The following is a 27,991-nucleotide window of genomic DNA, read 5'->3' on the forward strand; positions in this document are numbered from 1 at the left end:
CGCACGCACGCACGCACGCACGCACGCACGCACGCACGCACGCACGCACGCACGCACGCACGCACGCACGCACGCACGCACGCACGCACGCACGCACGCACACACACAGAGGTCCGCACTAGGGAAACCCTGTGTCGCAGGTGCCATGGCCACACACATATACAACCACATAGACAACCACAAATTACACCCAATAAATATAAATATATGTAAAAAAAAAAATTGTATGCCACACAAATATTTTTCCCAGGCCGGGAATCGAACCCGGAACCTCTGCGTGACAGACCAGAACCGTTTGGCCAAGGCAAAGTTGTAATTGCATGATAATTTTTGATTAATCAAACATTGTTTAAGCTTGGAGCGTTTAATACTGAAAATTCAATGTGACTCGGGATTGAACATGCTTATAGACTAAGGGTCGTACTCCAGAACTCTACTCAATACACAAGTCAGGACTTGAGTATTGCAGTGAGCCCTGAAAATCATACTCAAGTCCTTGCCATTATTTCCAGTGCTTGAAATCATACTCAAGTCTGCTCAAATCCTGACTTTAGCATTGAGTAGAGTTCTGAAATACGACCCTTAATGTATTACCATCGAGTATATAACCAGAAATAGAGACGAAATAAGGGCCATATATTCCTGGTAACACATTATCGATACAGCTCTTATAAATATCAACTCTCGTTTGCACTGAAATATGGACAGTCCAACTACTGACCTGTGTGTACGTCTCCGTATATTCCAAAAAATATTCTGTATTTATTGTACATAATAAAGATAATATCTCTAACAATGCCATGCTGTTCTATTCGGTGGTGTGGGAAAAACAGCTAAACACCCAATTACAAAACAAACGGAATCACATTTCATCGGTAATTAAATATTAAATATGTAATTTTGCAATCTTCCATTATAGTAAAGCTCAAGTTAACTGGTCGTTTTGAAGTGAAACAGTTGACGACACCCATTGACGACACCCATTGACGACACCCATTGACGACACCCGTCAATTGTTTCGAACTCGGGCTAGCCAATCGGAGCGTAGTTGTCACAGTAATGATATGGCAGAATAGTTGTCAAACAAATTAAATGACATTTCGTCTCTATTTCTGGTTATATACTCGATGTGTATTACAGACAGGACACCCAAAGAAAATACCGTTAATATCGTTATTCGATATGAGTGTAGTGAGTGAGTGGTGATAAATAAGCTTTGATTAATACTCACTGTCCATCTCCACACGAAGCCGCCTCCCCATTACAAATGGCAAGATCAGTCAAATTATCCTTATGGTTCTTCACTTGGAACAATTCCTCTCCCACTTCCTTTATATGTGTAGAGATGGCTATAACGAACCCAGCACTGAATCCAATGAGGATGTACCCGTCGCCATACCATTTGTATGATACTATGGACCCGTAACGTTGTTGGAATGCTAACTCTATTGGGTTTTCTGGGTTTAGCAAGTTGTACAAGTAGAGTGTTCGCTTGCCGACTATTAGGCTTATCTTGAAAAAAATATATAAGAAAAATTATTTTAATTCAAAAACAACACAATTTATCTAAAATATAAATTATTGTTATTATTATTATTAAATATCACGACGATTTAATAATAATAACGCACACACTCAACATAGCCACGCACTAGAGAAGCCCTGTGTCGCGAGTGCCATGGACACACACTTAGACAACCACAAATTACACCCAAACTCACGAGATAAATAAATGTAGGCCATACAAATATTTCTTCCGGCCCGGGAATCGAACATGGGACCTCTGCGTGGCAGTCCGACGGCAACCGTTCGGCCATGGAGGCAGTTAAATATTTACAATCATAATATTCAATTCTTGTTGTGAAACCACTCAATGAGATCGAACACAAAGAAAAGTTCCTTCTGTCCAATTGGACTCGAATCAGCGTCAAAAATAAAACAGAACCAACATCATATTAGTCAATAAAATAAAATTGCTCATTTAATGTTGAATTTTTTTCTCAGTTTCATTTAGCAAACATGTTATGAGTTTGTATATAGTTTAGTAGGTTCTGAATTTATATTTAAGTCTCTACATACTATGGCGTATCTACCATTTGAAGCCTGGAAACCATCAAAATGCTGGAGGAATAACTTTTTCATAAATAGGTACAGTTTTTTTATTTATTTAATATCATTTTGAAAATTTTACAACCCACCATTAAGTAGTGTTTTGTAAGACGAATATTGTATCTGGTGATAAAATATTCGTTTTACAAAAGAAAACACTGGTGAATATATATATTTTAGACCTATGGCTTATGAAAAATGAGCTCCCTCATGTTGTGGTGTTAGCTCTGAATCATGGGAAGATATTTCTTTTTTAACTTTTATCTTCTTTTTCTTTTATAATACCAAGTGACGGACGTGACGAACAAGTCGTGCGCCTGGTGGTAAGCGTATTAAATCGCAAAGACCTTAGGGTCATTACTACTGTGTCCTCACTCTGGGACATAAGTTGACAGGTGCCATGTGTCTATTATTTCACCAGCATCCTTACCCTTCCCAACCGAAACGCAGTAATGCTACATTACTGCTTGGCTGCAGAAATAGGTAAGGTGGCAGTACTTCACTGGACGAACTCTTTCACAAGGAGCTCTACTAAAGCCTCTCCTTTTACCTAGTATAAAAAACAATACGTACTGTATTCTCGCCCGCTACCCTCTCATCAGTCTTCATTTCGGAGAACTGCAGATCATTGGGAATATCCCTTAAAGAAATAACCCTCAAAGTATCCCCATCAGCATTATTTATTGATAGACTTTTATCTTCAGACGCTAAGACCAGAATACTGTCTTTGTTCCATGCTGCACATGTTATCTTCTTTGTGTGCTTACCTATTATTGGTATTCGCCTGAAAATTACCCTATTCTTATTTTTTCTGGATTCAAACATATTTTCAATACAATAACGAACATGCATGGCTTGTGGACAATTGCGGTGAGTGCATATAAAGCTCAGTTTAACAGTGTTGATTTCGGCCATGTGTCTACGAACACCCACCAACCATGTAACCATTTACATTGCCATCAATTCGAGTAAAATCGCAACACCCAAATAGACAAGCTATTGATGATTATCGTTTGGCGACCGGTTGTATGAGGCTAGCCTCTAAAATTGACTATTAAATAATCCGACATAAGCAAACGCTTGGCCCTTGAAGTTTTAAATATTGGCACAATTTCGACATTAGCAAGTAAAATATCTGCCATGCTCAACATTTTCAACAAAATTAGCTAATCGTATGAGATATTTGTTTTGTCAAACCAATAACGAACGTTTCAATCAATTTAAAATCGACATATTTATTTATTTATTTAATCTTTTTGCACAATACATTAATGTCCAAAGTGCGGACTTAATGCCATAAGACATTCTCTACCAGTCAACCATTGAGCCAAACAGAAAAAAAAACAAAAGGTTGGTGCTACACTTAAAACAGAAAAAAATATCATAAGCTTAAATTTTATGGCTAATTTATACAGTATAAAATAAACATAATATAGCATAAATAATAAACATAATATCCTCCATATAAGTATATAATAAATAATACATATATATAACAAAAATACCTAATATATATATACATATATATAATATATATAGTATACATAATATTAATTATTAATAATACATAAATATCCACAGCAATTATGCAGAGTCTTGATCTAGACGATTATCAAAAAGATAATTGCGCAACATGTGCTTGAAAGATAACTTAGTCTGAGCTTGTCTTATATTTAGCGGGAGCGCGTTCCAAAGACGGATTGCATGAAGGGTACAATTGGATACAAAATCAGTACGGTGAGAAAGAATAGAGAGCTTGAAGCTACGGCAAGATCGAATTTCGCAACCCGGCCAAGAGGTTTCAAATTGAAATGAGCATCTAAGGTAATCAGGCGCAACCAGATCGAACAAAATGAAGAAAAGGGTGGTTAAAATTCTTAAGGATTTGCGTTCACGGATGGGAAGCTAGTTTAGTTGACATCGAAAAGTAGATATGTGGTCATATTTTCGCAGACCAAAGATGAACCTAATGCAATTGTTAAGAAGACGATCTAACTTCAAAGAAACTTGAGAGATATTACAGTAACACACATCAGCTTAATCAATTACAGGCAATATCAGTGCCTGAACAAGGAGAGTTTTGGTCTTAACGGGAATAAAGTGCTTAAACCTATACAGAGCTCTTAGTGTGTTTGTTACCCTACAGCAAACGTCGGAGACCTGGGGACCTCATGTAAGACCCGAGTCAATAATTAGCCCCAGATTCTTTACTTGATTTGATAGAGGAATTACAATGTTCTCAAACAATATCGGGGGCGTGCGCGTTGGAATGTCAAAAGACGAAATAAGGCGTGGTCTTTCAAGGAAGGAAGGCTTGACACTTGGAAGGGTTAACATTGATGCCATACCTTTGGGACCAAACCGAGATTCGATCAAGGTTGCCATTAATTAAATCAATTGCGTCACAGATGCCTCTGATACTAAACCCTGGTGTAAAGCTGCAAATCGTCAGCATACAGGTGGTAAGAACATTTGATGCTAGATGAAATCAAATTTATGAAAATGCAAAACAAGAGAGAGAGAATGTCGCCCTGAGGTATCCCTGAAGTCAGTTCACACCAGCGAGAGAAAGAACGGTCAATACGAGTAGCTTGTTGATGACCGCGGACATATTATGTCGATTGAAACTACTATATCTTTGCTTCTGAATCTGTATTCTTCTGTTTGATATTTAAAATCTCGTGCCAAAACACAAATTAACACTTACTTAGAAGTATGATGATTATACAAAGCCAAGTTCCCTTTCTGAGTGCCAATAGCCAGCAAAGGTTCCCCATACGCCCAAGCAATGCAAGATGGTGGTTCCCTTAATCCTGTCTCAATATTCAGCCGTTTATTAGCGTGGTATTCCCATAGTAATACTGAATTACTGTTTGGTGTAATCACTGCTAAGTAATCACCATCATTGTCCCATTGCATGTCTGCACAAAGTCTACAACAACACAAACATTATTGCTTAAACCATCTGTTTAAGGATATTGTATTCCTCTGCACAAGTAATGTTTCATGCATAATCCAAAATTATAACAGCTAAAGAATAACTACAGCTAGAATGAATTTCAAAAGTAGTTGATTATTTGAATTTTGTAACAATCGGATTATTTTTTAAGGCATGAGTTGTAAGTAACAGGTCAATAGTACAACAAAAAGTTACCCTTGCAATTTCATTCGCTCCATAATTTGTCCACTCCGGTCATGAATAGCCACTGTGGCATCTGTTCCCGTGGTAGCCAGCACTGAATGTGATTCTCCTTTTTGCCACTGAAAATACAATTCGCCTAGACCATGCGGCTGTTCGATAGTGTACAGGAGCTGAAATAATGTAAAATTAGTAATAACAGAAATTTATTCTACACTACCCAATTTTAAAAACAATCAACTAAGATACTTTACATCTATGGTGAATATCAGACTTCTATGATTCAAATTAAGTTCAGATACAATATAAAAGAAGAACAATGTGACTATGTCCCAAAGCTTGTTAAAGAAGTTCTAGTTGGCAAAAAACTAAAATGCCGTAATGAAGGCCTCCTGAAAAGAGTCTTACGACAACTGTGCCTATGTACGGCAGTGACATATGTAACCTTAACTAGTGGCAAATCAATATCGCTCCCAATGATTCTGCAAAAGAATTATTTATTAGCTAAGGCTAGACACTACACATCTTGATTTTATACGTAGCTCTACATGACGGTGAAAGATAAATCTGAAGTGGCCCTATACGTAACCAGATAAAATAAAGCATTTCATGATACTTCAAACTTGTTATAAAAATATTTACAGTTGAATGTTAGAAAAATATAAGTAACAACAAACTTACTTTCGGAATAGACATTTTGGTCAAAAACTTTGCTTTAAAAGTTGTTATTGACTCAACAGAACTTAAATGAAAAGAAATAATTATTACATTTTCATTTTTACACTTAGTTGCAATAAAATTCAATTATCACACCTTCTGTTTCTGTTCAAACACATGTTTCGTTGCTTAGCAACAAAACAGCCAACATTGCATAGCAAAACAAATGTCATTCTACAATCGATCGATTTAGATTGACGTAATTCAATATTCCCAACTACTACATAGAACGGAAACAGTACAACACTTTAAATAAAATGTCGTAAATGAATTGCATTCTAGCGCGATAAATGCGCTAAGTAAAACGAGCAAAAAATATAGCCTTACATTTCTTAACTATATTACTTCTCTCAGTTATTTCATTTCTTGTTCCATATGTGCTCCAAAGAAACTTATATTATGGCATTGTCGACATTGTCGTCCTATACCTTAGAGGATGGAAAAAAATATACTGTTACCACACTGTTACTGCTTACTGACAGTTGCGAATTTGCGAAGTGCCGTGGAAGTGCCTCGACAATCCAAAACGAAGCTCGATTTTAGCTAACCTATTTACTTAATAATTAATTGAATAACTTCAGTAATTCATATATTTCTGTGTGATGACTACTAGGCTGAGGGCGCTGTTGTTGGATAAGGTTATAAAATTTATATCTGCAATGTTCATTTAAGTGGTACTTATAGCAAGAATACTTTTTTTTCAGGCGATACCTCACGGTTTGCACGGATATTCGACTTTATTCAAGCTTAAAAATGTACACATTTCGTACGAACATAACGAGAACCATTTTAAATTGTACTTAACGAGTAAAACATGTCAAAATTTCGGGGATGTAGATCAGGCGACGTTAGCTGTTAATCCAGAATTAATACAAGTAAACGTAGATCGAGGGACATTTATACAAGACACGTTGGAAAGTATAACATTTAACAAACTTCGATCATCTAAAGACCCAAAGAAAATAGTAATAGATTTCAGTTCTCCAAATATAGCAAAACCTTTTCATGCGGGCCATTTAAGATCCACAATCATTGGCAACTTCATTGCAAATATAAACAAACATTTCAATAATAAAGTCACAAAAATTAATTATTTAGGCGATTGGGGCACACAGTTTGGGTTATTACAATATGGGCTGAAAACAAAAGGTATTAATGCAGAAAAATTGACTGACAATCCAGTAAAAACTTTATATGACACATATGTCTATGCAAACCAAGTAGCAAAACAAGATGAAACTGTACATGAAGAAGCAAAAAAATACTTTTCTGACATAGAACAAGGAAAAATGGACTTAGAAAACTGGAAGAAAATTCGGGAACTGACAGTACAAGAGCTACAAAATGTTTACCAAAGACTTGGAATACAATTTGATGCGTACCATTGGGAGTCAGATTACAACTATTTAGCTATAAAGGACCTAATGACCTCATTAGAATCCCAGAAAATAATTACTGTTGACAATGCAGGAAAGAAAGTTGCCAAAATAAATAACAAAGATGTTACAGTTTTAAAAAGTGATAATTCAACTCTGTATCTTTCCAGAGATATTGCAGCTTTATTAGATAGATACAAGAGATACAATTTTGATAAAATGCTTTATGTTGTTGATAATGCACAAACAGATCATTTTGCTGCAGTATTTGATATTGTAAAAAACATCAATAAAAAATGCACTGCAGGCTGTGAACACATAAAATTTGGAAGAATCAAAGGCATGAGCACGAGGACTGGAAATGTTGTATTTCTAAATGATATACTGGATGAAGCAAAGCGAAAAATGCATGAAAAACAGTTGCAATCCAAAAGTAAATGATTTTTTCCTACATGTAACTCTCTCTATGAAATACATATTATCCTTATTTTTTACAGATACCAGGAATACTGCAATGAATGAAGAAACATGTGATGTTTTGGGTACAACAGCAGTCATAATTAATGACTTGAAGCAACGCAGACAAAAGGACTACATTTTCAAATGGGATAGGGCATTACAAAGTGAAGGTGACAGTGGAATCAAATTGCAGTACCTACACTGCAGACTTTGGAGCTTAGAACAAAATTCTGGAGTCACACTTCCAGCACAGTGTGAACCTAAATGTGTCCCTGAGGAAGTTGTTGGTGATGTAGTCACAGAATTAGCGAGATTTGAAGACATTTTACAAAGATCTTTAGATGAATATGAAGCTTGTATCCTAGTTAATTATTTATTTAGACTAGCAAGACATGTCAATAGAATGTTCAATGAGTTGAAAGTAAAGGATACCGATAAAAATTTAGCAGAGCAAAGGCTGTTAGTGTTTCATGCCGCAAGAATAGTAGTTAAAACTAGCTTGGAAATATTGGGAGTAAAACCTTTATATGAAATGTAAATTGAATACAGTTTAATGCAATACTCTGTATTTTATTTCCACAGAAATACCTCCTCGCATTAAAGTTACAATAATTACAGAGCCTGATATAATATCATAAATGTACAGTAGATGGCGTTACAGTAAAATCTAAATAGTCTAAAAGAAAAGCGCCAAATTAAGTTGCAAAAAGAATTCATTACTTGAAATCATAGATATATTCAGCGCTAATGCGCTGAATATATCTTTCAACTCATATTATACTAGATTATGATCGTGTAAAATTTACAACTTCTGATAATACGTAGATTATTTTAAAACAAATTATATTTCTGCTCACCCAATGTAGACAGTATGTATGTACCTATTATAATATATCTTTGTATTTCTTTTCTTTTAATAGACTTTTTTCTGAAATCGATGTTTGCATTGAAAAATTTAGTATTTATATTTCCTCAATTAGGCTAACTAATATTTTTTAAACTGAGTCTTTCTGAAGGCATCTCTTTGTGTAATTTATTTTAAAGCCTGTATATAAAATTTTTGGAGCCATACATTTTTAAAAAGCTTGTAATTTGTCTATGCCATTCTACAGACACGTCGTATTGATGGTGACCACTCCCGATTTGGCGGGATTATTTGAGTGGTGGCACATTTATACTGCTTAAATTTTTTATTTACCACTTGTAAGAGTTTAGTGTATTATTACATTTATAACAACTTACTAACATTGCATTAGAACTTCGTTTTGTGTGAATTTATCAAAGATATTTGATAATATTTATCATTACATGAATACTAAATGTTCGGCTATCTTCGGAAATGTTCGTATTCGAACGCGCTGACGTCAGAAAAAATTGGACCGCTCCTGCGTCAAATCAGTACTTCCGGCAGTCACGTGGTATGCGCCGACCAATCCGAGCGCGTCTGCTCTTTATAGGCCGACATTTTCTGACAAGCGTAGAAAAAGTTTTCATCAACAGCCGCCATTTTGCGCTGGAGAGACTGAGAAGAATTTCGGAATTTGTCGTGTAAATTTTCTGTTTTTTCTTACATCATTTTATCATAAACTGTACCATTCCGTGTATTTTAAAGTGTTAAGTGAAATCGTGTTGTCCGATCGGTAAAATAAGTTCTATAAAGTCGCGAAAATCTGGTGATATTGTTTTCATTTATTGTGCTAGTTCCGACGGAAGATGGTGAGAGGGTCTGTGTAGCTCTTCGTTCGATTCGGAGCTTTGTAATGGCGAATACTTGAGTGAGAAATTCTAATATGTGCCTTCAACGGTGCGAAGGACATCGAACGATCGGGATGTGGGTGAATTACATTATGATGGATGACAAATCGCTATAAAATGTTATTTCTTGAAGAAATAAGACATAAAAGTGTTATTTGAATCGGCGGGCCGAAATATTCACGACGGCTTACGTTTAGTAAACAGAGCCATGGCCGATCATCATGTGGACGAGCCGCCTAATAAGCGGGCTAAGATGATCCGGGACCCGTTCCAGGGTCCCTCGGACTCCGCGGGTAAGTGTTTTAGCGCCTTACACAAGTTTGGCAAGTGTTGCTCCGCCGCTCTGTCATTATTATCTAGCTACGATTTTTGACATTTTGTCTCGGCTCTTATTAGCGCCTTGCAAGATTTGCGTCGTATTTATTGCTGTCGAGCATGAGAAATAAGGAAAATAGATGCCCTAGGATGATTGCTACAATATTTGTCTTCAATGAAAAAGGGTTTCTGTTAGAACACTTGTTTCAGAGAGCTGAAAAAAAATTAAATAATTTGACGGCCCTTTGCGCTAGGGACTATATATTTTTAGGTTAATTCTATATAATTATTTGAGAAAATGGTTAAATTTTGTTTTTGAGTATGAACAAAAACTTTGTTTATAAACATAAAACTATCTTTGGGTTTTGAGGTCAACTTTGACATTACATACTTTTTTACTTGTTCATTGGTTTTAAGCTGTAGAAATAAAATATTAAGGTTGAAATTACTTAAAAATAAGCAAAGTCTATTCATGGTTTTGTTCAAAATTACGAGTTTGTGTCACAAAACTGAAATCTAACATGTGAAGTTTGTTTGACCTACATTTTGTTTCAACTATATTATAAAGCTCTTAGTCTTAGAAACAATTATTACATTTAGTATACTTTGGTATTTTTTTAAATCAACATTCATTTTTGTTAATGCAAAATAAAGTTGCTCCTTTTAACATACATAATGTTGACATTTTAGATTGTTGAAGAATGTGTGTATTATGTATATAAATTAATAAATATGTATTAAAAACTCAAGTTGTTATATTTTTACTATTTCAACTGTGTTTTGTATGTATTATTTTCACAGAATGTTCACCCATAATCTATAGAATGCAAATTATTTTGACATGATAAATATATTTCAAGTAAAGATGAAACAAAGTTGACATGTTTCTTACAATAATCGGAAAAAAAAATAGTTCTGATGTGTTAAAAATTCATATGCATATGTAGTAGACTGCTCTATGAACCTCATATTATCGAATTGCATCTTGGTCGTATAACTAAAATGCTGTAACCAGAGATTGGAAAAGAAATTTCCTAACATAGAGTGAATACTGTAACGTTGTAGAATTATTGTATTTTGTTCTAAACTTTTTTATTTGTAACTAGTAATTACCATGACATTGTGTTTAGAAGAAAAGTTCAAAATTATAAGTAAAAATTTAATATAACCATTATGTTTTGGTTTTTTGCTTATTATTTTTAATAATTGTGGTATTTCAGTGAGAGGTTTTCTCCCTGAGTGTGTTTTTGGTTGTTCCAATATCTGGTTAGACCACACATGTGGGTTTTAATTTTAATAAACTCTAGTTTAAGAGGTATGGTAGAGTATTTTGTAGAGACAGTTGGAATAAAAATCATTAATTATCCCTATATAATGTCCCTAAAAATTATAATGATTGACAAATAGGAGTATTTTTATTTTGTCAATTAATGATTTTGTGCAGATTGTAATGAAAAATATGTAATAGCAAATAAATTTGTATAACCGAATAATATATATAGTATAACTTCATGACAAGATTTGTAACATAGATTATCACGAATATCATTTATTGTACTCATTTAATATTTATACACATGACGTGTATGCTATATTAATATAAATAGTTTATTGTAATTTATGTTTTTTATTAATAGTATGTTTCATTCAAATAATTCACTTCCTATAGCAGTGTTAGTAGTAATTATGAAATTAATTAGAAACATTTTGACATACAATTGAATTTGTTAAAGAAATAGTTTCTGTAGACCTTTGTTAACCCGAAGATAAATTTTAACTTTAGTTAAGTATAAACTTAATACTTCAAGGATTAGTGTTTTTTAATTGCTAGTCATACTCTAAGCTACTGAATGTTTTAAAGAAATTTGTCAATTGGAATGATAATACATACTTTTAAACATAAATTGAGCACAACTATATTATTGAACTGATTTTGAGTAACTCTTGTGCTAAGTTAACATTTTCTTAACCAATTACTACTTTGTATACAATAAGGCTGGTGTCACAGCTGTGTGTACGATCTGTACGGAATCCGCAGTGCTCTGAATCGAGTATTTAATTTAGTGTGGATATTCACAGAAGCCAGTCGGCTACAATGAACGCATGGTGGCCAATGAGGAGCAATCCGCGTCACTGTAAATCGATGTTCTGACGCCAATGTGTTACTCCTTACCGGTTACTGGTGCTCCGTGCGGATGGACCGCAGATAAATCTGCACTACTCTGAAACCAGTCTAAACAAATGCAACAATAATATATTGTAATGCAGCTAACTCAGATCATTTGACATACACAGTGTACAGTATACATTAAGTCTTAATTTTATTTACATAGTTGTACAAGTGATGCATTCACTTTCCATTGCTATTTATCCAAGCCCAGCTTAATTTTTACTATATAGCCTTTACTGGCTTCTATATTGAGATGTTAGATATCCTGATATCCAAGATATTGTCTAGCAAAATGACAATGCATAAAACTTTTTTTGACTACAACATTTTAAAAAGATACTAAAAAATATGTTAAAAGTGCCTTCATGATATATGTTAAAATATTTAACATAAATCATGATATATGTTAAAATATTTAACATAAATCATGATGATTTTTTAACTAATTGAATTGAAAAGAGAATTTTGAACTAATTGGCACTTACTAATGGGTAAATATAAAATAGAAAGAAAAAAATGTTATAAAATATTATGTAATGGAAATTCATCTTAATAACTTGTCAACTTAACATAGAACATTGCAAACACCATAGATATTGATTTCCTGTATGGAAATCAATATCTGTTTCGTTTTTCTCTGCCTCAAAGGTTCTAATTCTAGTTCTAAGTTGTTTATGTATAGACAACAGCACATCAGACTACATATTTTTGTTCAAAAATCGCCTCCAGTGCAATGGAACAAGATACATAGATAGGTAGCTTGATGAGCACATCTTCAGCAGTTGACTCTACTGTTTTTATTCTTGTGTGTGTATCTATCTACCAATAGCTTTGTATACAAAATTTTTGTATAGTCTGCTAGTTCAACAATTTAAATCAACATCCAAACAATTTATAGAAACAAACCACCTGCAGAGCAAGGACATACATTACTTGTTACAATTTTTAACTGCCTCCGTGGCAGAACGGTTACCATACCGGACTGCCACGCAGAGGTCCCAGGTTCGATTCCCGGGCCGGGAGAAATATTTGTATGGCCTACAATTATTTCTCTCGTGAGTTTGGGTGTAATTTGTGGTTGTCTATGTGTGTGTCCATGGCACCCGCGACACAGGGTTTCCCTAGTGCGGGGCTATGTTGAGTGTGTGCGTTATTATTATTATTATTATTAATTTTTTTATGCACAACAAAATGACTGTGAACTCAGAAATATGCATGTAATTGACAATTTTTTTTTTACAGCCGAGGGATTCTCAGAACTCGACATGTTCAGCCTCGAAAAGGACCTTCCTGATGAGTTGATGGTAGGTGGCTGGGGTGAGCAGACGGGTGTCACGGGCCCTAAGCCTCCAGCTCAGGGGCCAGGGCCTGGAGGACAAATGGGACAAATGTCCCAACAACAGCAGCTCAATGGGGACGACCCAACTGCTGCTATGCAAAGACAAATCAATAATCACCTTATACAACAAGTGAGTACCTGGGAGTGTTACAGTTTTACATCTGAAAATGCTACTTAACTCTTTTCAATCCTGATAAAAAAATTGGAGATAGGTGTTGTTTGTCTGTGTAATACTATAGTGCAGTATTTTGCCTGTAACATTCAAGTGCTGGAATGGGTGAACTAAGGCATTTTTTGGTTAAAAGTAGTTATGTGACTTTCTTCCATGTGTATTTGCTGGCAATAAGTGCAACTATCCTCATGATCTTCAGCTGTTGTGAACAGATCACAGACACTATTGCAGCTAGAAACCCACTCATTCAAGTAATTAATTTCTACAGCATTTGCCACAACCTCTTCTACTAGAAATGTTAACATGGATAATATGTTTAATATGTTTGAAAATCAAATATTATACAAACAGGTGATACTAACTCAACTGAACATTTTGGCTTATCATCTGATGAAAGTGAATAAAAATTCAAACTATGAACTCTTCTTTTTTGTTTTGATTCAAAATATTGGTATTTAACTACAGGTTGCCATTGTAATTATTTAAAATACTTAATATTTATATTAAACTCCATATTCCTTAAATAAATGTTAATTGATCTATCTAGAACTGACAACCAATGACCCGAAAATAATCGAAACAATCACAGCCTCATAAAATTTCGAATCAATTTCTCGTGAGAATCGTTTAATATGGTTACCAATATGTTTAGCTTATATTCCTATTTACGTCGTGTGACAAAAGATGTCTCTTATTTTGTGACGACTATAAAGAAACGCCTGAATTTATTGGTGGTTTCACCAATAAATTTATATTCTCGTTTATTAATGGGTAATTAAATATTATGTATAAATCCAGTCAGCATTTTTGTTTTACTTTCAAATTGTGTTTTCTCAATTCCACCAAATGTTGAGTTACGACAGTAATTGGTTTCTAGTGCGATAAATATGTATGAATGTTGAATGCCTAGGTTAAATAATTAACTGGACTGAAATGCTGCCTATAATTTTATTTCAAATATGAAATGTCCAATTCCATTTGTATATTAAATCAATTACTATTTTCTATTATGTCCTAATTAGAGATTAAAACTTTTTAACAACAGCATCAAGTTTTTATTGTTTGTTGTTGGTTTGAAAGAGATGAGTCTGCATTTAAAATCTTAGAAATACTTATAATTTTGTTGTAATATTCTATACTAATAAATTATGTCGTATGCTGGTCTTTTCACAGGGCAAGGGCTTAGTAAGCCACAACAATCCGTTAGGATTGGGTAGTTTAGGAAGTAAGAGTCCATTACAGTCTCCTCCCAATGTTTCTGTACCCAAGGACCTTATGAGTGGAATGCACACACAACTAATGCCAAATACAAGTCATCCAAATCAACTACACTCGACTATGCCAATGAGCTCTATTCAAGGTATGTACTATTGAGCCGAATCCCCTCATCTTCTTCTTCATTTAATTATATAAAAGATCAAATCCTAAGTTCGGGAAAGCATTGTTGCATATCTCATATAGGAGAGTAACGTAAACAGGTGTTTCAAAACAATGTTATCTTTTTAGGAGGAATGAATGTTGCAAATGTAGGTGGCAATATGATAGTGACAAATAGTAATATGGCTGGCGCTAATATGCTGAGCAGCGGACTCATCAACAACGTGAACAAGTTGCCCACCCTCATGGGGAACAACCACCATCCCACGCAGCAACATCATCCACACGCACAGGTCAGTCCCTGCCTTGTTCCCTGTTGTTTCCTGAAAGTTATAACTTGGGGCTTTTCAAGGCGAGAGTTAATAGGCATTATTTAGGTGTGTATACTCCATCTTAGCACTTATTATTTATAAAAAAAACAGTTCACTGAATAAAATGAGCAAGCAATGATAACTAGAGTCACAACAAATATTTGGTAGTAATGCGGTATTTGGCTTATTCGGCTTATTTTTTTGCTATTCGGCCAAATAGTTAAAAACAGGAGAAAGAAATAAGAAAAAACACAAAATTTTGATGTAAATTTTATTAATGCTGAATATGCATTGTAAGTGCGCGAAAATGATATTTTTCAATTTTTTTGTTTTTTCAAAGAATAAAGAAAATCTCACATAAATGAGATATTTTTCTAATAGATTAAAAAGGTAACATCAAATGAAAACATAAGTAGTTATGTAATTCACTCATGGCTAAATAAACACTAACAAAATCAACCAAGGACCTATTAATTTGCAAATCAAAGTGAAATTAAATTTTAAAAATTATTGTTGATACACTACCAGTTGGAGCACTTTCTCAAAAAATATCATATTAATATCATGGTAGTAAAAACATCATGATATTCAATAAAAATTAAAAATATAGCAATTACTTTCTTCATTAAGTTATATGTATATTTAAATTATAAACTTGAATACTTATTATTGAACATCATGCAATATGTAGGTACTAGTCTTAAAGACAGAATGCTTTACAATGTATTAAGAGTGTGTTGTGGTATGAAAGACGATGTAGTGACCAGGATAGAGAGGGGGATGCTTCGATGACCAAACTGTCATGTTGAAAGAATGAATATTGGTAGATTGACGACACAAATTTATAGAGCGAATGTGGATATAGGCATGGGGAGTGATACACCTCGGAGTACATATCTCAATCAGATTTTAACTCCACTAGTTTGTTATAATTATAATACATTTAATACAAAAAACAAACACTAAAAAACATTCCTTTGATATGGCTGGATTCGGACCAACGCCTTCAACATGTCGTACCTAACACGGTGACATACTATTCGTTGCAATACTAATAATAACGATTCGCTTAGTTAGGAATAACTGTTAGTTTACAATAAATGAATATATACGTGGTGAATTGTGAATATTCCATGTAATCGTATTTGAAAGTAAAAAGTCTTATGAATGTGGTGTTTTCCCGTTCTGATGTTTCAGCCAATGCAAAACGGCCCTATGGGTGGGCGAGTGGGCGGCGTGGGCATGCAAGCACCGCCGATGCGGACGACGTTGCAGCACCACCCACGCATGGCGGCGCCCGGCGGCGGCGGCCATCCAATGGCGCCGTATCACCCTTCGTACGGGCAGTCGCCACAAGGCCCAGCCGTGCCGCCCGCGCAACGGCCGCCTGGCGTGCGCTTCGGGCCGCCGGGTGACGCGGGCGGCGGCGGCGCGGCCCAGGCCGTGCCCCCCGCGCCATCCCCGCAGACTCCCGGCGCGCCGGCCGGTGGTCAGTCGCAGCCTCAGGCGGCCACACAGGCCGCTGGCGCCGCACCTCCCGCGCAACCCTCTGCCTCCGGCTCTATCGCCGACCCCGAGAAGCGCAAGCTCATCCAGCAGCAGCTCGTATTGTTACTCCACGCACACAAGTGTCAGCGCCGCGAGTCGCAGGCCAATGGTGAAACCTGGCACTGCACGCTGCCGCACTGCAAAACCATGAAAGGAGTCCTTAACCATATGATGTCGTGTCAAGTGAGTTCGTCTCGCCGGTTCTAATGTTAGAGCTCGTATCTTCTCGATCGTGTAAAAGTAACTCTATGTCTACTTTCAGGCCGGCAAAAACTGTGGGGTGCCCCATTGTTCGTCGTCGAGACAAATAATTAACCACTGGAAGCACTGTAACAAAAATGACTGTCCCGTATGCTTGCCTCTCAAACAGGCGGACCGGACTAGAGCTAATAATATGAACGGTAAGTTGTAAGAACATTCATGTTATCAATAACACTTAGGGAATTCGATTCTGATATAGAATCCAAGCAAGTGACTAATAAATGTCGCTTTCCCAATCTGCAATTTGAATGGTGACATGCAATAATATGACATTTGTGGCAACTATACCTCTGCGACCACTGGAATAATTGTATTTCGTTCTGTTGCGAACGTTCGATCGGGAAGCGAGTACACGATGCAATGAGGTTCGCTGCACTGTGCCCAACGAGTATATAATCTGAAATAGAGATGAAATAAGGAGATCCATCCCTGGCAACTCATCAGGCAAATTGACCTTATATAACAAAAATATTCTGTATTTATTGTAATGAAGATAATATCTCTAACAATGGGGGGCTGTTCCATTCAGTGGAGTGGGAAAAACAGCATAACATCTAATTACAAAACAAATGGAATCACATTTCTTTGGTAATTTTTCAATTTTCATCCATTATAGCAAAGCTCAAGTTAAACTGGTCTTTTTGAAGTGAAACAATTGACGACACCCGTCAATTATTTCGAATTCGGGCTGGCCAATCGGAACGCAGTTGCCACCGTAATAATTTGGCAGGATAGTTTTCCAACAAATTAAATAACATTTCGTCTCTATTTCTGGTTATACATAGGGAGCACTATAAATTTCCGGAACTGGCCACTTACATAAACAATATTTAAAAAGTTATTACAACATTTGAAAATGGAACTCTTTGGCTGTAGAATACAGTTTGTTTGTGACGTCATTTTAGAAATTGGTTGTCTACATCACCATGGATTTAACGTGTGTGAAAATTTTCGTAGTATGATTTTCTACAACTTTAAGTGTAATTCAACAGCTCAGCGGAGCTTTGCTTGGCTTCAAACTGCTTTTGGCGATGAAGCACCATGCAACACGACTATTTATAGCAGGTTTGCAGAATTCAAACGCGGTCGTGTGATTCTCAGTGACGAATTTCGTGATGATCGGCCGCCCACTGCTGTGAACAACAAAAATATCGATGCTGTGCGCCGTATGGTCAAAGCAGACAGGCATGTGACATACCATGAGATTCAGGCATCTTTAGGCATGGGCATGAGTATGAGTCAAATACAATCAATACTACACAAACATTTGGGTGTAAAAAAGCTGTAATCTCGGTGGATCCCACACAATTTGACTGAGGCTCAAAAAACGGATAGCGTCACTTGGTGCAATGCCATGCTTACCAGATTCAACGAAGGGGTGTCAAATTTGGTGTGAAACGTAGTAGCAAGTGACGAAACATGGATTTATAGTTACGATCCCAAAACAAAGCAGCAATCGAGTGTATGGGTCTTTCGAGATGAGCCGAAACCAACCAAAGTGGCGCGCGTGCAAAAGGCCTCTAAGCGAATGATTGCTTCTTTTTTTATTAAAACTGAACATGTGGCTACTGTTGCTTTGGAGAATCGCTGTACCGTGAATAGTGATTGGTACACGACCATTTGTTTGCCGGAAGTTATTGACAAACTCCGTAAAAATAACCGTAAACGCCATATCATCTTGCACCACGATAATGCCAGTTCTCACACGGCCAGACAGACTAATGAATTTTTGAAGGTGAACAACGTTGACCTTATGAGCCATCCCGCATACAGTCCCGACCTGGCACCTTGTGACTTATTTATTTCCACAAATGAAGAACCAGTTACGCGGTCAACGATTTGCATCACCTGAAGAGGCTGTCGAAGAGTATGAAAATATGTTTCAGAGATTGTCACGGAGGAGTGGCATAAATGTTTTCGAAATTGGTTCATTCGTATGAAAAAGCGCATTAACGCTAACGGAGAATATTTTAAAAACAATAAATTCATTCTGACCATTAACAGTATTTTTTTCTTATTCATTCCGGAAACTTATAGTGCGCCACACGTATACTCGATGACTGTGCCTAACGACTTTGTCAATAATATTTTACAATTTTGTATGGCGAATTGTGCCAGAGATCATTGTCTCAACGAGAAACAACATTTTACGACACTAAACTTATGTATATAGGTACTGATCTGCATTTGTCCTCAGCGGCAGCTGTGTCGCACGCGACGACGGGCGTGGGATCTGGGCCGGGTGTGGCAGGGGGTCCGGGCGCGGCCATGGCGGGCGTCAACCCGTTAGCGCCCGTTGCTCCTGCGCCCCCCGTCTCCGCACCCCCAGCGTCAGTCGCCAGCACGCAAGGAGCCGATATGAAGGTACGTCTCTTATTTGTTATTTTGAACACAACTCACTCGACCGGTTACACCTTGAAATATTACAAAAAATATTTGTAATTTTTTTTGAGATCGCTCCTACCTCACTAACAAAAATAAAATGGTGCAGATATATCATATCATACTGCAACCACTACAACTAGGTAGGACCATCTTTATTATCTTGATGAATTCAATAGATATTTTTTAAATTTGTTTCTTTTTTGTTTACTAAAGTAACTTACAAGAAAATTGCAACCACATCAACTAGGTTGTTTCTTGTTGACGCTGAATCCTTATATATCGCTGAATTCTTTGATCATAAATACTAGTAAGTGGACGGTATCCGCTCAAAAATCGAATTAAGGGATAAGATTTCCCTTATTAAGCTCTCATTCGCTTGTTGGTCGTGCGCGTAGCGTTAGCATTACTTTCTCAGTACCATTTAAAGTGCAAAAAAGATTCGTTCTTTCAGGAACTATAATATCTTTAAATGTTTCCTTAATTTTCTTTTTAATTTAAGGCGTTTTAATCGTGATTATTATTACTAATTTATTTATTTAATCGTATTATTTTATATTAATTAACACCACATTTAATTTACGCATCTAATCTTTCATACATGCGTCGTTCATAAGCGAAACGAAATGACACTACTTCTTGAGAACAAATTGAGTAAGATAATACATGGAATTGTTATGTTCACTTTCTAGTGTTTTGGATTTTAAAATATCATTTACTTCAAATAGATTTTTTCACAACATAAAATTGAAAGAGATAAATTGGTTATAATCTATCGTAATCACGAGACAGAATTTTACAAACCTAACGCTGGAGGCGTTAGGTCTGTAAAATTTTAGGTAAAAAGTAAAAAGTGTAAAACTTTAGGTAATTACATTGACCTACCAAGAAATGGACGTCGGGTTTACGCTAAAAAGTGTCCGCATCTATAGGGCGTTAAAATCGCATACAGAGCGTCAATCGCGCAACAGTCTTCGTTTGTTCAACTGACAGCGCGGTTGCAGTACCAATGATAATGACTTGTAAAAACTACTGCAGTAAAGTGTAAAAATAGGATTTGTATCATATTTTCACTAAACAAATATATTGTGTTACCATAGTTCTCATTTAAAAGTCTTATTTTGTACAGTTTTATAGTATTTAATTTAATTTATATATAAATGAATCGTAAATATAAATTACAAAAGCACACAAAATAATCAAATAGCTAACTGTCCTTTATCTCCACATTGCATGCGCAAAAGATGGAAAGAGACTCATTACGTCAGTTTCAAGAAGCTTATATAAACTTCTTGGTCATTTTCAATTGTTCGAACCACAAGCGATTGAAACATTTTGAACAAAGAAAGTATAGAGTGGCTTTCATTTCAATCATTCAATTTCAATATTTTTAAAATGATTTTTTATTAAACTTTAGCAATAACTAACAAAATATTGTTGTACTCGTTTTACAGCTTGGGATTACCTTAGAAGTCAGAAAATACATTTGCCTGAAATAAAGTTAGCTCGAATTTTCATAATGTCAAATGCATTTTTTTAGGAAGACTACAAAACAAAAGCTAATTTTGTTTTTGTGAAAAGCATCAAAATTACTCGAAAGCGTAACGGTTTTATTATAAATCGGTTTTAGTTGGAATATCGGTACATTTCTTATAGTACACGCTTATTTTCACATTTCTAGTAATATTTGTATCTATGTATCCGCCAAACTCTTTATTATATCTTTAAGTGAATTTGTACAATATTCAACATAATAATATATGTAAAAGGCTACTCTAACTACTCTTATATTCAAGTAATTTTCAGTCGAAGCTAAATATGGTGCATGGTTTGTATAAGTTAACTTACTTTTTTCGTGGTTTTTGTATTACACCCGATGTCCATTTGTTGGTAGTTCAATTGGTAATTAACAAAAAGTGAATAAACTTCAGTTGTCACTTGGTTAACAGGTCAAAAACAATTAGTAGAAACTTTCATACGTCGTATTACTGCTATACTCTTTATTTTGGGTGCGTGTTATTAACTGTCATCTTTTAAAAGGCTGGATTTTAGGTTGTTTATCGTAGGAAAGTTGTGTACGTATATACATATATGTGTGTGTGTGTATATTATATATATATATATATATATATATATATATATTGTATACATGTGTATTTAATATAATATTTAATTAAAGGTAATGAATGCAATATAATATTTGTATTATATATTTAGTAGTATTTTAAATAGGTAGTTCTACATGTTGTCTATTACTTGAAAATGATATTTAGAACCACTTTCATAAATTTCATTATAATTTTACATGAGTAACCAGGTAATGCCTTATAAAACATTTCATTACGATTTTTTTACATTTACTTAATTACCTAAACTTAATGGGTCGAAACACAAAACTGCGAATCGGCGCGATGCGAATTCGCCACGTCCAAAACTGTGACGAAGATTAACATCACAGGAACGTTTTAGTAGCAGTAAAGCTCCCTGTGAACGAGTTCGTCCAGGGTAGTACTGCCACCTTACCTATTTCTGCCGCTGTACCTATTTCTGCCGCCTTACCTATTTCTGCCGCCGTACCTATTTCTGCCGCCTTACCTATATCTACCGCCAAGCAGTAATGTGTACCTTACTGCATTCCGGTTTCGAAGGGTAAGGGTGCTGGTGAAATTACAGGCACATGGGACACATCGTCAACTTATGTCTCAAGGTGTCGGGCGCAGTGGCAGTGCCTCTCAGATCTTTGTGATTTAAAGGTCTGAGTGACACTGCAACTGTTAGGGACAGACGTGACGCTTGCCACCAGACACACGACTTTTTCGTCCTGTCACTTAGTATTATAAAAAAAACGTGCAAAGCGGAGCAATTCGCAAATTGCGATGCGCCATGCGATTCGCATCGCAGTTTTGTGTTTCGACCCTACAGTGTGATTTATTCGGAATACTTTAATGAAGATGATAATTGTATAAATCAGGGAAAGGATTTAAGACAATAAAAAAGATCAACCATACAGGTAAACATGATAAAAGTATTTATAAATATAATTCAACATTTTTGTTGCTTTTTAGCTAGCAATTTTCAGAAGTAAATAATACTGATATGACTGAACCCACGACCATGCTGCACCGTAGTATTATACTCTTACGAACTGACTTAGGCTAAGAACTCATGGAGCGGTTTTCCCCCGCGCCCGTCGTGGTTGCGGGCCCGCTTCCTCTGAAGAATGTAGAAATGTTTGCAAAATTTAGTAGCACATTTCACGACGCGTTTTACGCCTGCAGCGGAGACGGGTGCTCGCGGCGGCCGCAAACCGCGCGGGACGCGTTTCGTAAAAGTTCTGAATGACTAGATACGGACATCCGAATAAAATTAATTAATTAATTTGTCTTCTTTTTTTTTTTTTTTTTCTTGTTTTTTTAACTCATTAATAAGAACAACGAATAATCCGTAACGATTTCTTTTCCGGAATCAGAGGATGCACCCTGAATCTTTTAGGCATTCTTCTTTTAATTCTTCGATGTAGTAAGTATAACGCGATAGCTCGTTTTTGATGTGAGTCCATGGCGACTTCTGAGACTTAATTGACGATCTCAATCGATCGTAGATAACCGCGCGCTTTGCGATCCTCTCCCGCTATGTTTGTGGGCCGTTCCGCAACCGCGGCGGCTATATGTTGAAACAAACCAACTGTCCCGCAACCGCAGCGGACACGGGTCAAAACCGCTTCGTGAGTTCTGTTTCTTACGGGTCATGTTATCGAAATTCTCCTAAGAGTTTTTGTTAAAGATCTTTGTACTGGGTATCAGCATTCTGCGCCGCTAGTGACATCTAGTGAGAGATTATTTATTTATTGCATATCACACATGAAGCTGCCCTATATTGTAAGTACTATCTGTATAGTACTTACAATATAGTACTATCTGTATAGTACTTACAATATAGGGCAGTTAATATGTGACGCCCTGCAAGGGCACAGCAACTGTGGAAGACAGTCAGACATTGACATTATTAATACAGCAATTTAATGAATATATATACAATACAATTTATACGTTATGAGTTATCAATCAAATATTAGAACTAAATAATCATTTTATCAAATCGTCAAAAGATAAACATCTTTCTAATTGCACTAAATAACATATGTCAATTAAACATTGTTGGATCTTTGGATCATTGGATCTTGTTATCTGAGAAAATAAATAATTTGAATTTGAATTTGAATTGTAGGTAATTAGAATCTTTAATTAATTATTTTAAATGTAAATTCATTGTAGCAAATCGTCAAAAAAATCTTTTAAATTATAATAGCATTTACGAATAAGGAATATTTTTAATACTTTGCAAAACTCTGTAAATTTTTGGAGATTTTTAATACTATTAGGGATATGATTATAAATTTTTATTAACATAGTGTGTGGGCCAGACGCAACTATTTTCATTTTGGAAAAGGGGATTTTAAGTTTGTTCATGTTACGGTCATTTATTATTCTCTAGAGGTAAATAAAATTGGGGATGCTTTCTAATGAATTTACACGATTCCAGAATGTAGATGGAAGTAAGTGTAAGAATTTGATTTTTAACAAAATAGGGGCGACAAGATTACATTTGTTTAATGTTGATTATTATTCTTACCCACTTCTTTTGTAGTATGATTAACCGGACTGATAACTGTTAGTTTCATGACGTTGTGCGACAAGTAACCGCAAAAACGAGATTTTTCAGTACCTACGTGTAGATTAGTCCACATTACCTTCGACCGATTTGCAATAAGAAAATAACTACTTTATTATATTTGACAAAAAGTTCCCGACATCAGAGATAGATGGCAAATATTTTCCTCTGTGCTTTCGCCACAGCACAAACTCACGCACCATTCAGCTTCTATTAATTCTGTTTAAGGCTTCTGTAGTTTATTTTAATATATTTTATTTAATTATGTAAAATATTAAATATAACTCAGTTTAATTCCAGACTTCTCAGAATAGTAAACTCAAAACAAAGTTTGTTCTGGAATTTAAACTCTTTATTTTCACATATTTTTCATAAACATACGCAATATAATACAAATACGTCCACAACAATTGTAAGGGAATTCGCTATTGCTCTTTTTTTTACTTTTATAGGTCATGTAAGAAAAACCACAAACACAAGACAAACCACACATATAGTAAAAGTACATCAAGCACTATTACTATGCTTGAAAATAACACCGCTCAGTATCGAATCATATATGTTTTGTTAGTAATCTGCAGCGAAATCGCAAAAAGAACTGTTATTCCAACTGATTCGATTAAACAAATCGATTCATTCAAGTAATTAATTGATTTGTAGTTGGCAATACAACTAACTGGCCAATACTAAACTGTCTGGTCGGGTCAGTAACGTGCTGGTTTACTTTTTTTTGTAAAATGAATTAAAATTAAAGCCTAAGTTAGCCTCCTATTGAGCACTACATGTTACTTTAGTATGTTACTTGTCCGCGCCCAAAGAGCCGAAATAATCAGATTTTAGAATTCGTTGTATGAAATCATATGAAACCTCACACTTTAACCGCAGTTACCCGCGCGAACTGGATGAACCGCCGGAACAATTCGGAAGGTACTCAAATCCTAAACTAACTAATTCGGATGATGTCACAACATTCGACGCAGACAATGTGTACTGCGCGCTCGTATTCCCTTCCACCATCACTGTGTGCCACCTTTCGGTATTTTCCCTTAAATTCAGGGGATTTTTTTGACGTTTTTAATAATTTATATTTTTACTATAAATGAATATATAATAGTGAATTGTTCATTTTTTCATATTAATCCTAACGTATTTCACTTTCTTCGTCGTCCATCAATGAGGAACTGATAATAAAAACCGTCAAGATCCAATACAATGTACAGATATTGTTTGCGATCACTTGCACAACTGTGCGATCACCTTGATCAGTCTATGCAGACTCCACTTTTCACTAGAGAAAGTAAAATAAATAAACATGATATTATCGCAATTTCGTGCCAGAAGAGGAAAATTAATTTTTAAACATGTTTTCCTTATTCATTTGGTAAATGATGACTTGATATTCTGAATTCTCAGTAGTTGGTTCAGTGCAGGGGAATCGAGCAGTCTGCGTCCGACCGCCATCCGAGATACTCGATCTTATTCACTTTTACGTCCTCACGAAAAAATATTAAAGAACGTGTTTACTCCAAGTTATTATTGAAAGTTAATGATTCCTTCGTTAGACAAAGTTAAGTCGTGTCGTTTACAACAACAAAGAATACGCTCCCACAGTCTGTCAATTCGTCAGGCCGACGCCAAAAATAACTACAACAATTGTGTGCGTAATTTTTTCGTTAAAAACAAAATTAAGCAGTTAAAAATAACTATTACGATTCTATTAAAGTATCAGATAGTTTACCTTTAATTATCGAACGTTCGAAATATCGGAAATGGTTACGTTCAACGTTGCGATAGGAAAAACGGTGCGATTGCTCTACGTCGCGGTATTAAAATGGGTATTTTTGTCATGCGACACGATAAAACGAGTGATGTGCTCACAGCGGGCGTACGAGGCGCTGGGCATCGCGTGTCCGACGTCCGTGTCCAGCATGGGCGGCGTGGGCGTGGGGCCGGGCGTGGGCTTCCCGCGTACGCCACTCACGCGCATGGGCGTACCGCGCCCGCCCGGCCTCACCGACGTGGTGCCGCAACAGCAGACCATGCAACAGCAGCTTTTCCAACAGTCGCAACCTGACTTGCAACAACAGCAGCCTCAACTGGTGAGTGTCGTTCTTTGGCCAAAGGACCCATGTTTAACGGCCAACTCCATCGCTCCACCTTGTAAAAATTTTAATTAATTAAGTTTAGTAGAATGAATCTTGAACAGAGATATTTTTTGTAGATGGGTACCGGTACACTGCAGCTGCCTGGTGGCCCCGTGACGGCAAACCCTGTCTCCGGGACGAAGGAATGGCACCAGTCTATAACAGCCGATCTCAGAAACCACCTTGTTCATAAACTGTAAGTGTTACGAAAGTCGTGGGTTGTTTTGACAAGTTATTGTAGACTATTCAAAAGATATTGTTTATAATTCTCTAAAGCGTTGCTACATGTTTATATTTAGTTATTAATTAATAAAGTTTCAAGAACAGATATTGCTTGTATTGTAGTATGTATCAGAGATTTTGTTTGCATAATTTAAATTATTTGTAAATACAACCGTTTTATCTCGTAGGGTGCAAGCAATCTTTCCGACCCCGGACCCCACAGCTATGCTGGACAAGAGAATGCACAACCTAGTCGCGTACGCGAGAAAAGTAGAAGGCGATATGTACGAAATGGCGAGCACACGCTCAGAGTACTATCACTTGCTCGCCGAAAAGATATATAAAATACAAAAAGAGCTCGAAGAAAAGCGCCAAAAGCGAAAGGAGCAGCAGATGCAAGCGCAGCAACAGGCTCAACAGCAGGGACAGCTTCAACCGGGTGTAATGGGCGGGGTGGGGAACGTGAATGCCGTGGGAGGGGTGATGGGCGTGCGCGCGCCGCAACCGCATCCGCGCGCGCAGCTGCCGCAACAGCCAACGTTGACCGCCATGCGCATCCCTTCTCCCGGCATGGCGCTGCCCATGTCCGGCAGCCGCATGGCCTTCCAGCCCGGCCTGGTGGGCCCGCCCGGACCCAGCCCAAATCAGCTGCCGCAAACGCCCAATGGCGGCGTGGGCCAGCCGGGCATGTCGCCGTTCGGCCAGCCGATGACGTCGCCGGCGCCGCAGTACCCGGCGCTGCAGAGCAACGGGCCGGCGCCGCTGGCGTCGCCGAGCCACCAGGGCGAGGTGAAAGCACGACTGAGCGGCGGGCCGGTGAGCTCGCCTTTCATGAACCACGCGTTCCGCGCCGAGCCGGCCGCGCCGTCGCCCAACACCAGCCTGGGCTCGGCCGGCGCGCTGCCCGGTACGCCCTGCACGCCGGCGCTGCAGCCGTCGCCGGCACCCGAGCGGCCACTGTCGCGCGCGCCGCCGCCACTGCCGCCGCCGCCCGACTCGCCGCGTGACGAAGTTCGCATCAAGCAGGAGCCCGACGACTCGGTCGTTAAGGACGAACCCGACGACCCCGACGTGGGCGGCAAAGGCATGCGCGACGAGCGCCCCTCCGACGACATCAAACCTGATTTTTCCGTCAAGACCGAAATTAAGCAAGAAATCAAGGAAGAGCCCCCGGGCACGCCTGCCGTCGCCGAACCCGGCTCCACCGACCGTGGCCCCAAAAAAGCCTTCGCCTTCAAGCCGGAGGCACTGCGAGAGGCGCTCATGCCCACACTAGAGAAACTCTTCCGCCAGGACCCGGAATCGCTTCCCTTCCGCCAGCCCGTAGACGCACAGGCGTTAGGCATCCCTGACTATTTCGACATCGTCACCAAACCCATCGACTTGTCCACCATCAAATCCAAGCTGGACTGCGGCGAGTACAAGGACCCCTGGGAATATGTGGACGACGTGTGGCTCATGTTCGAGAACGCCTGGCTTTACAATCGGAAGAATTCCAGGGTCTACAGATATTGTACTAAGGTA

At 37.2% G+C, this 27,991-nt stretch overlaps 3 protein-coding genes across 3 annotated transcripts in view; 2 read left to right on the forward strand and 1 right to left on the reverse strand.

The window, feature by feature from the left end:
* The window catches only part of LOC113235295 (WD repeat-containing protein 19), a 28,741-nt gene extending 22,797 nt beyond the window's left edge, over positions 1-5,944 (reverse strand). Inside the window, exons 1-5 of the mRNA XM_026470953.1 lie at positions 5,930-5,944; positions 5,264-5,421; positions 4,817-5,041; positions 2,683-2,893; positions 1,232-1,512 (exon numbers count right to left, since the gene is read on the reverse strand). Of these exons, the coding sequence (XP_026326738.1) occupies positions 1,232-1,512; positions 2,683-2,893; positions 4,817-5,041; positions 5,264-5,421; positions 5,930-5,944 (890 nt within the window). The remainder of the gene's footprint in view (positions 1-1,231; positions 1,513-2,682; positions 2,894-4,816; positions 5,042-5,263; positions 5,422-5,929) is intronic.
* Positions 5,945-6,472: 528 nt separating this feature from the next.
* On the forward strand, positions 6,473-8,338 carry LOC113235434 (probable arginine--tRNA ligase, mitochondrial). The gene is made up of 3 exons (XM_026471117.1): positions 6,473-6,603; positions 6,670-7,774; positions 7,839-8,338. Exons 1-3 carry the CDS (start codon positions 6,568-6,570, stop codon positions 8,336-8,338), a joined length of 1,641 nt encoding a protein of 546 aa, XP_026326902.1. The 5' UTR covers positions 6,473-6,567.
* Positions 8,339-9,302: 964 nt separating this feature from the next.
* The window catches only part of LOC113235087 (CREB-binding protein-like), a 28,349-nt gene continuing 9,660 nt past the window's right edge, over positions 9,303-27,991 (forward strand). The window contains exons 1-10 of the mRNA XM_026470654.1: positions 9,303-9,848; positions 13,283-13,509; positions 14,713-14,911; positions 15,058-15,221; positions 16,437-16,970; positions 17,050-17,188; positions 19,246-19,412; positions 25,982-26,200; positions 26,323-26,441; positions 26,656-27,988. Of these exons, the coding sequence (XP_026326439.1) occupies positions 9,764-9,848; positions 13,283-13,509; positions 14,713-14,911; positions 15,058-15,221; positions 16,437-16,970; positions 17,050-17,188; positions 19,246-19,412; positions 25,982-26,200; positions 26,323-26,441; positions 26,656-27,988 (3,186 nt within the window). The 5' untranslated portion in view covers positions 9,303-9,763. The remainder of the gene's footprint in view (positions 9,849-13,282; positions 13,510-14,712; positions 14,912-15,057; positions 15,222-16,436; positions 16,971-17,049; positions 17,189-19,245; positions 19,413-25,981; positions 26,201-26,322; positions 26,442-26,655; positions 27,989-27,991) is intronic.

This window comes from Hyposmocoma kahamanoa, unplaced genomic scaffold, assembly GCF_003589595.1.
Source record: "Hyposmocoma kahamanoa isolate Upper Pololo Valley unplaced genomic scaffold, ASM358959v1 87, whole genome shotgun sequence".
Taxonomy (NCBI): domain Eukaryota; kingdom Metazoa; phylum Arthropoda; class Insecta; order Lepidoptera; family Cosmopterigidae; genus Hyposmocoma; species Hyposmocoma kahamanoa.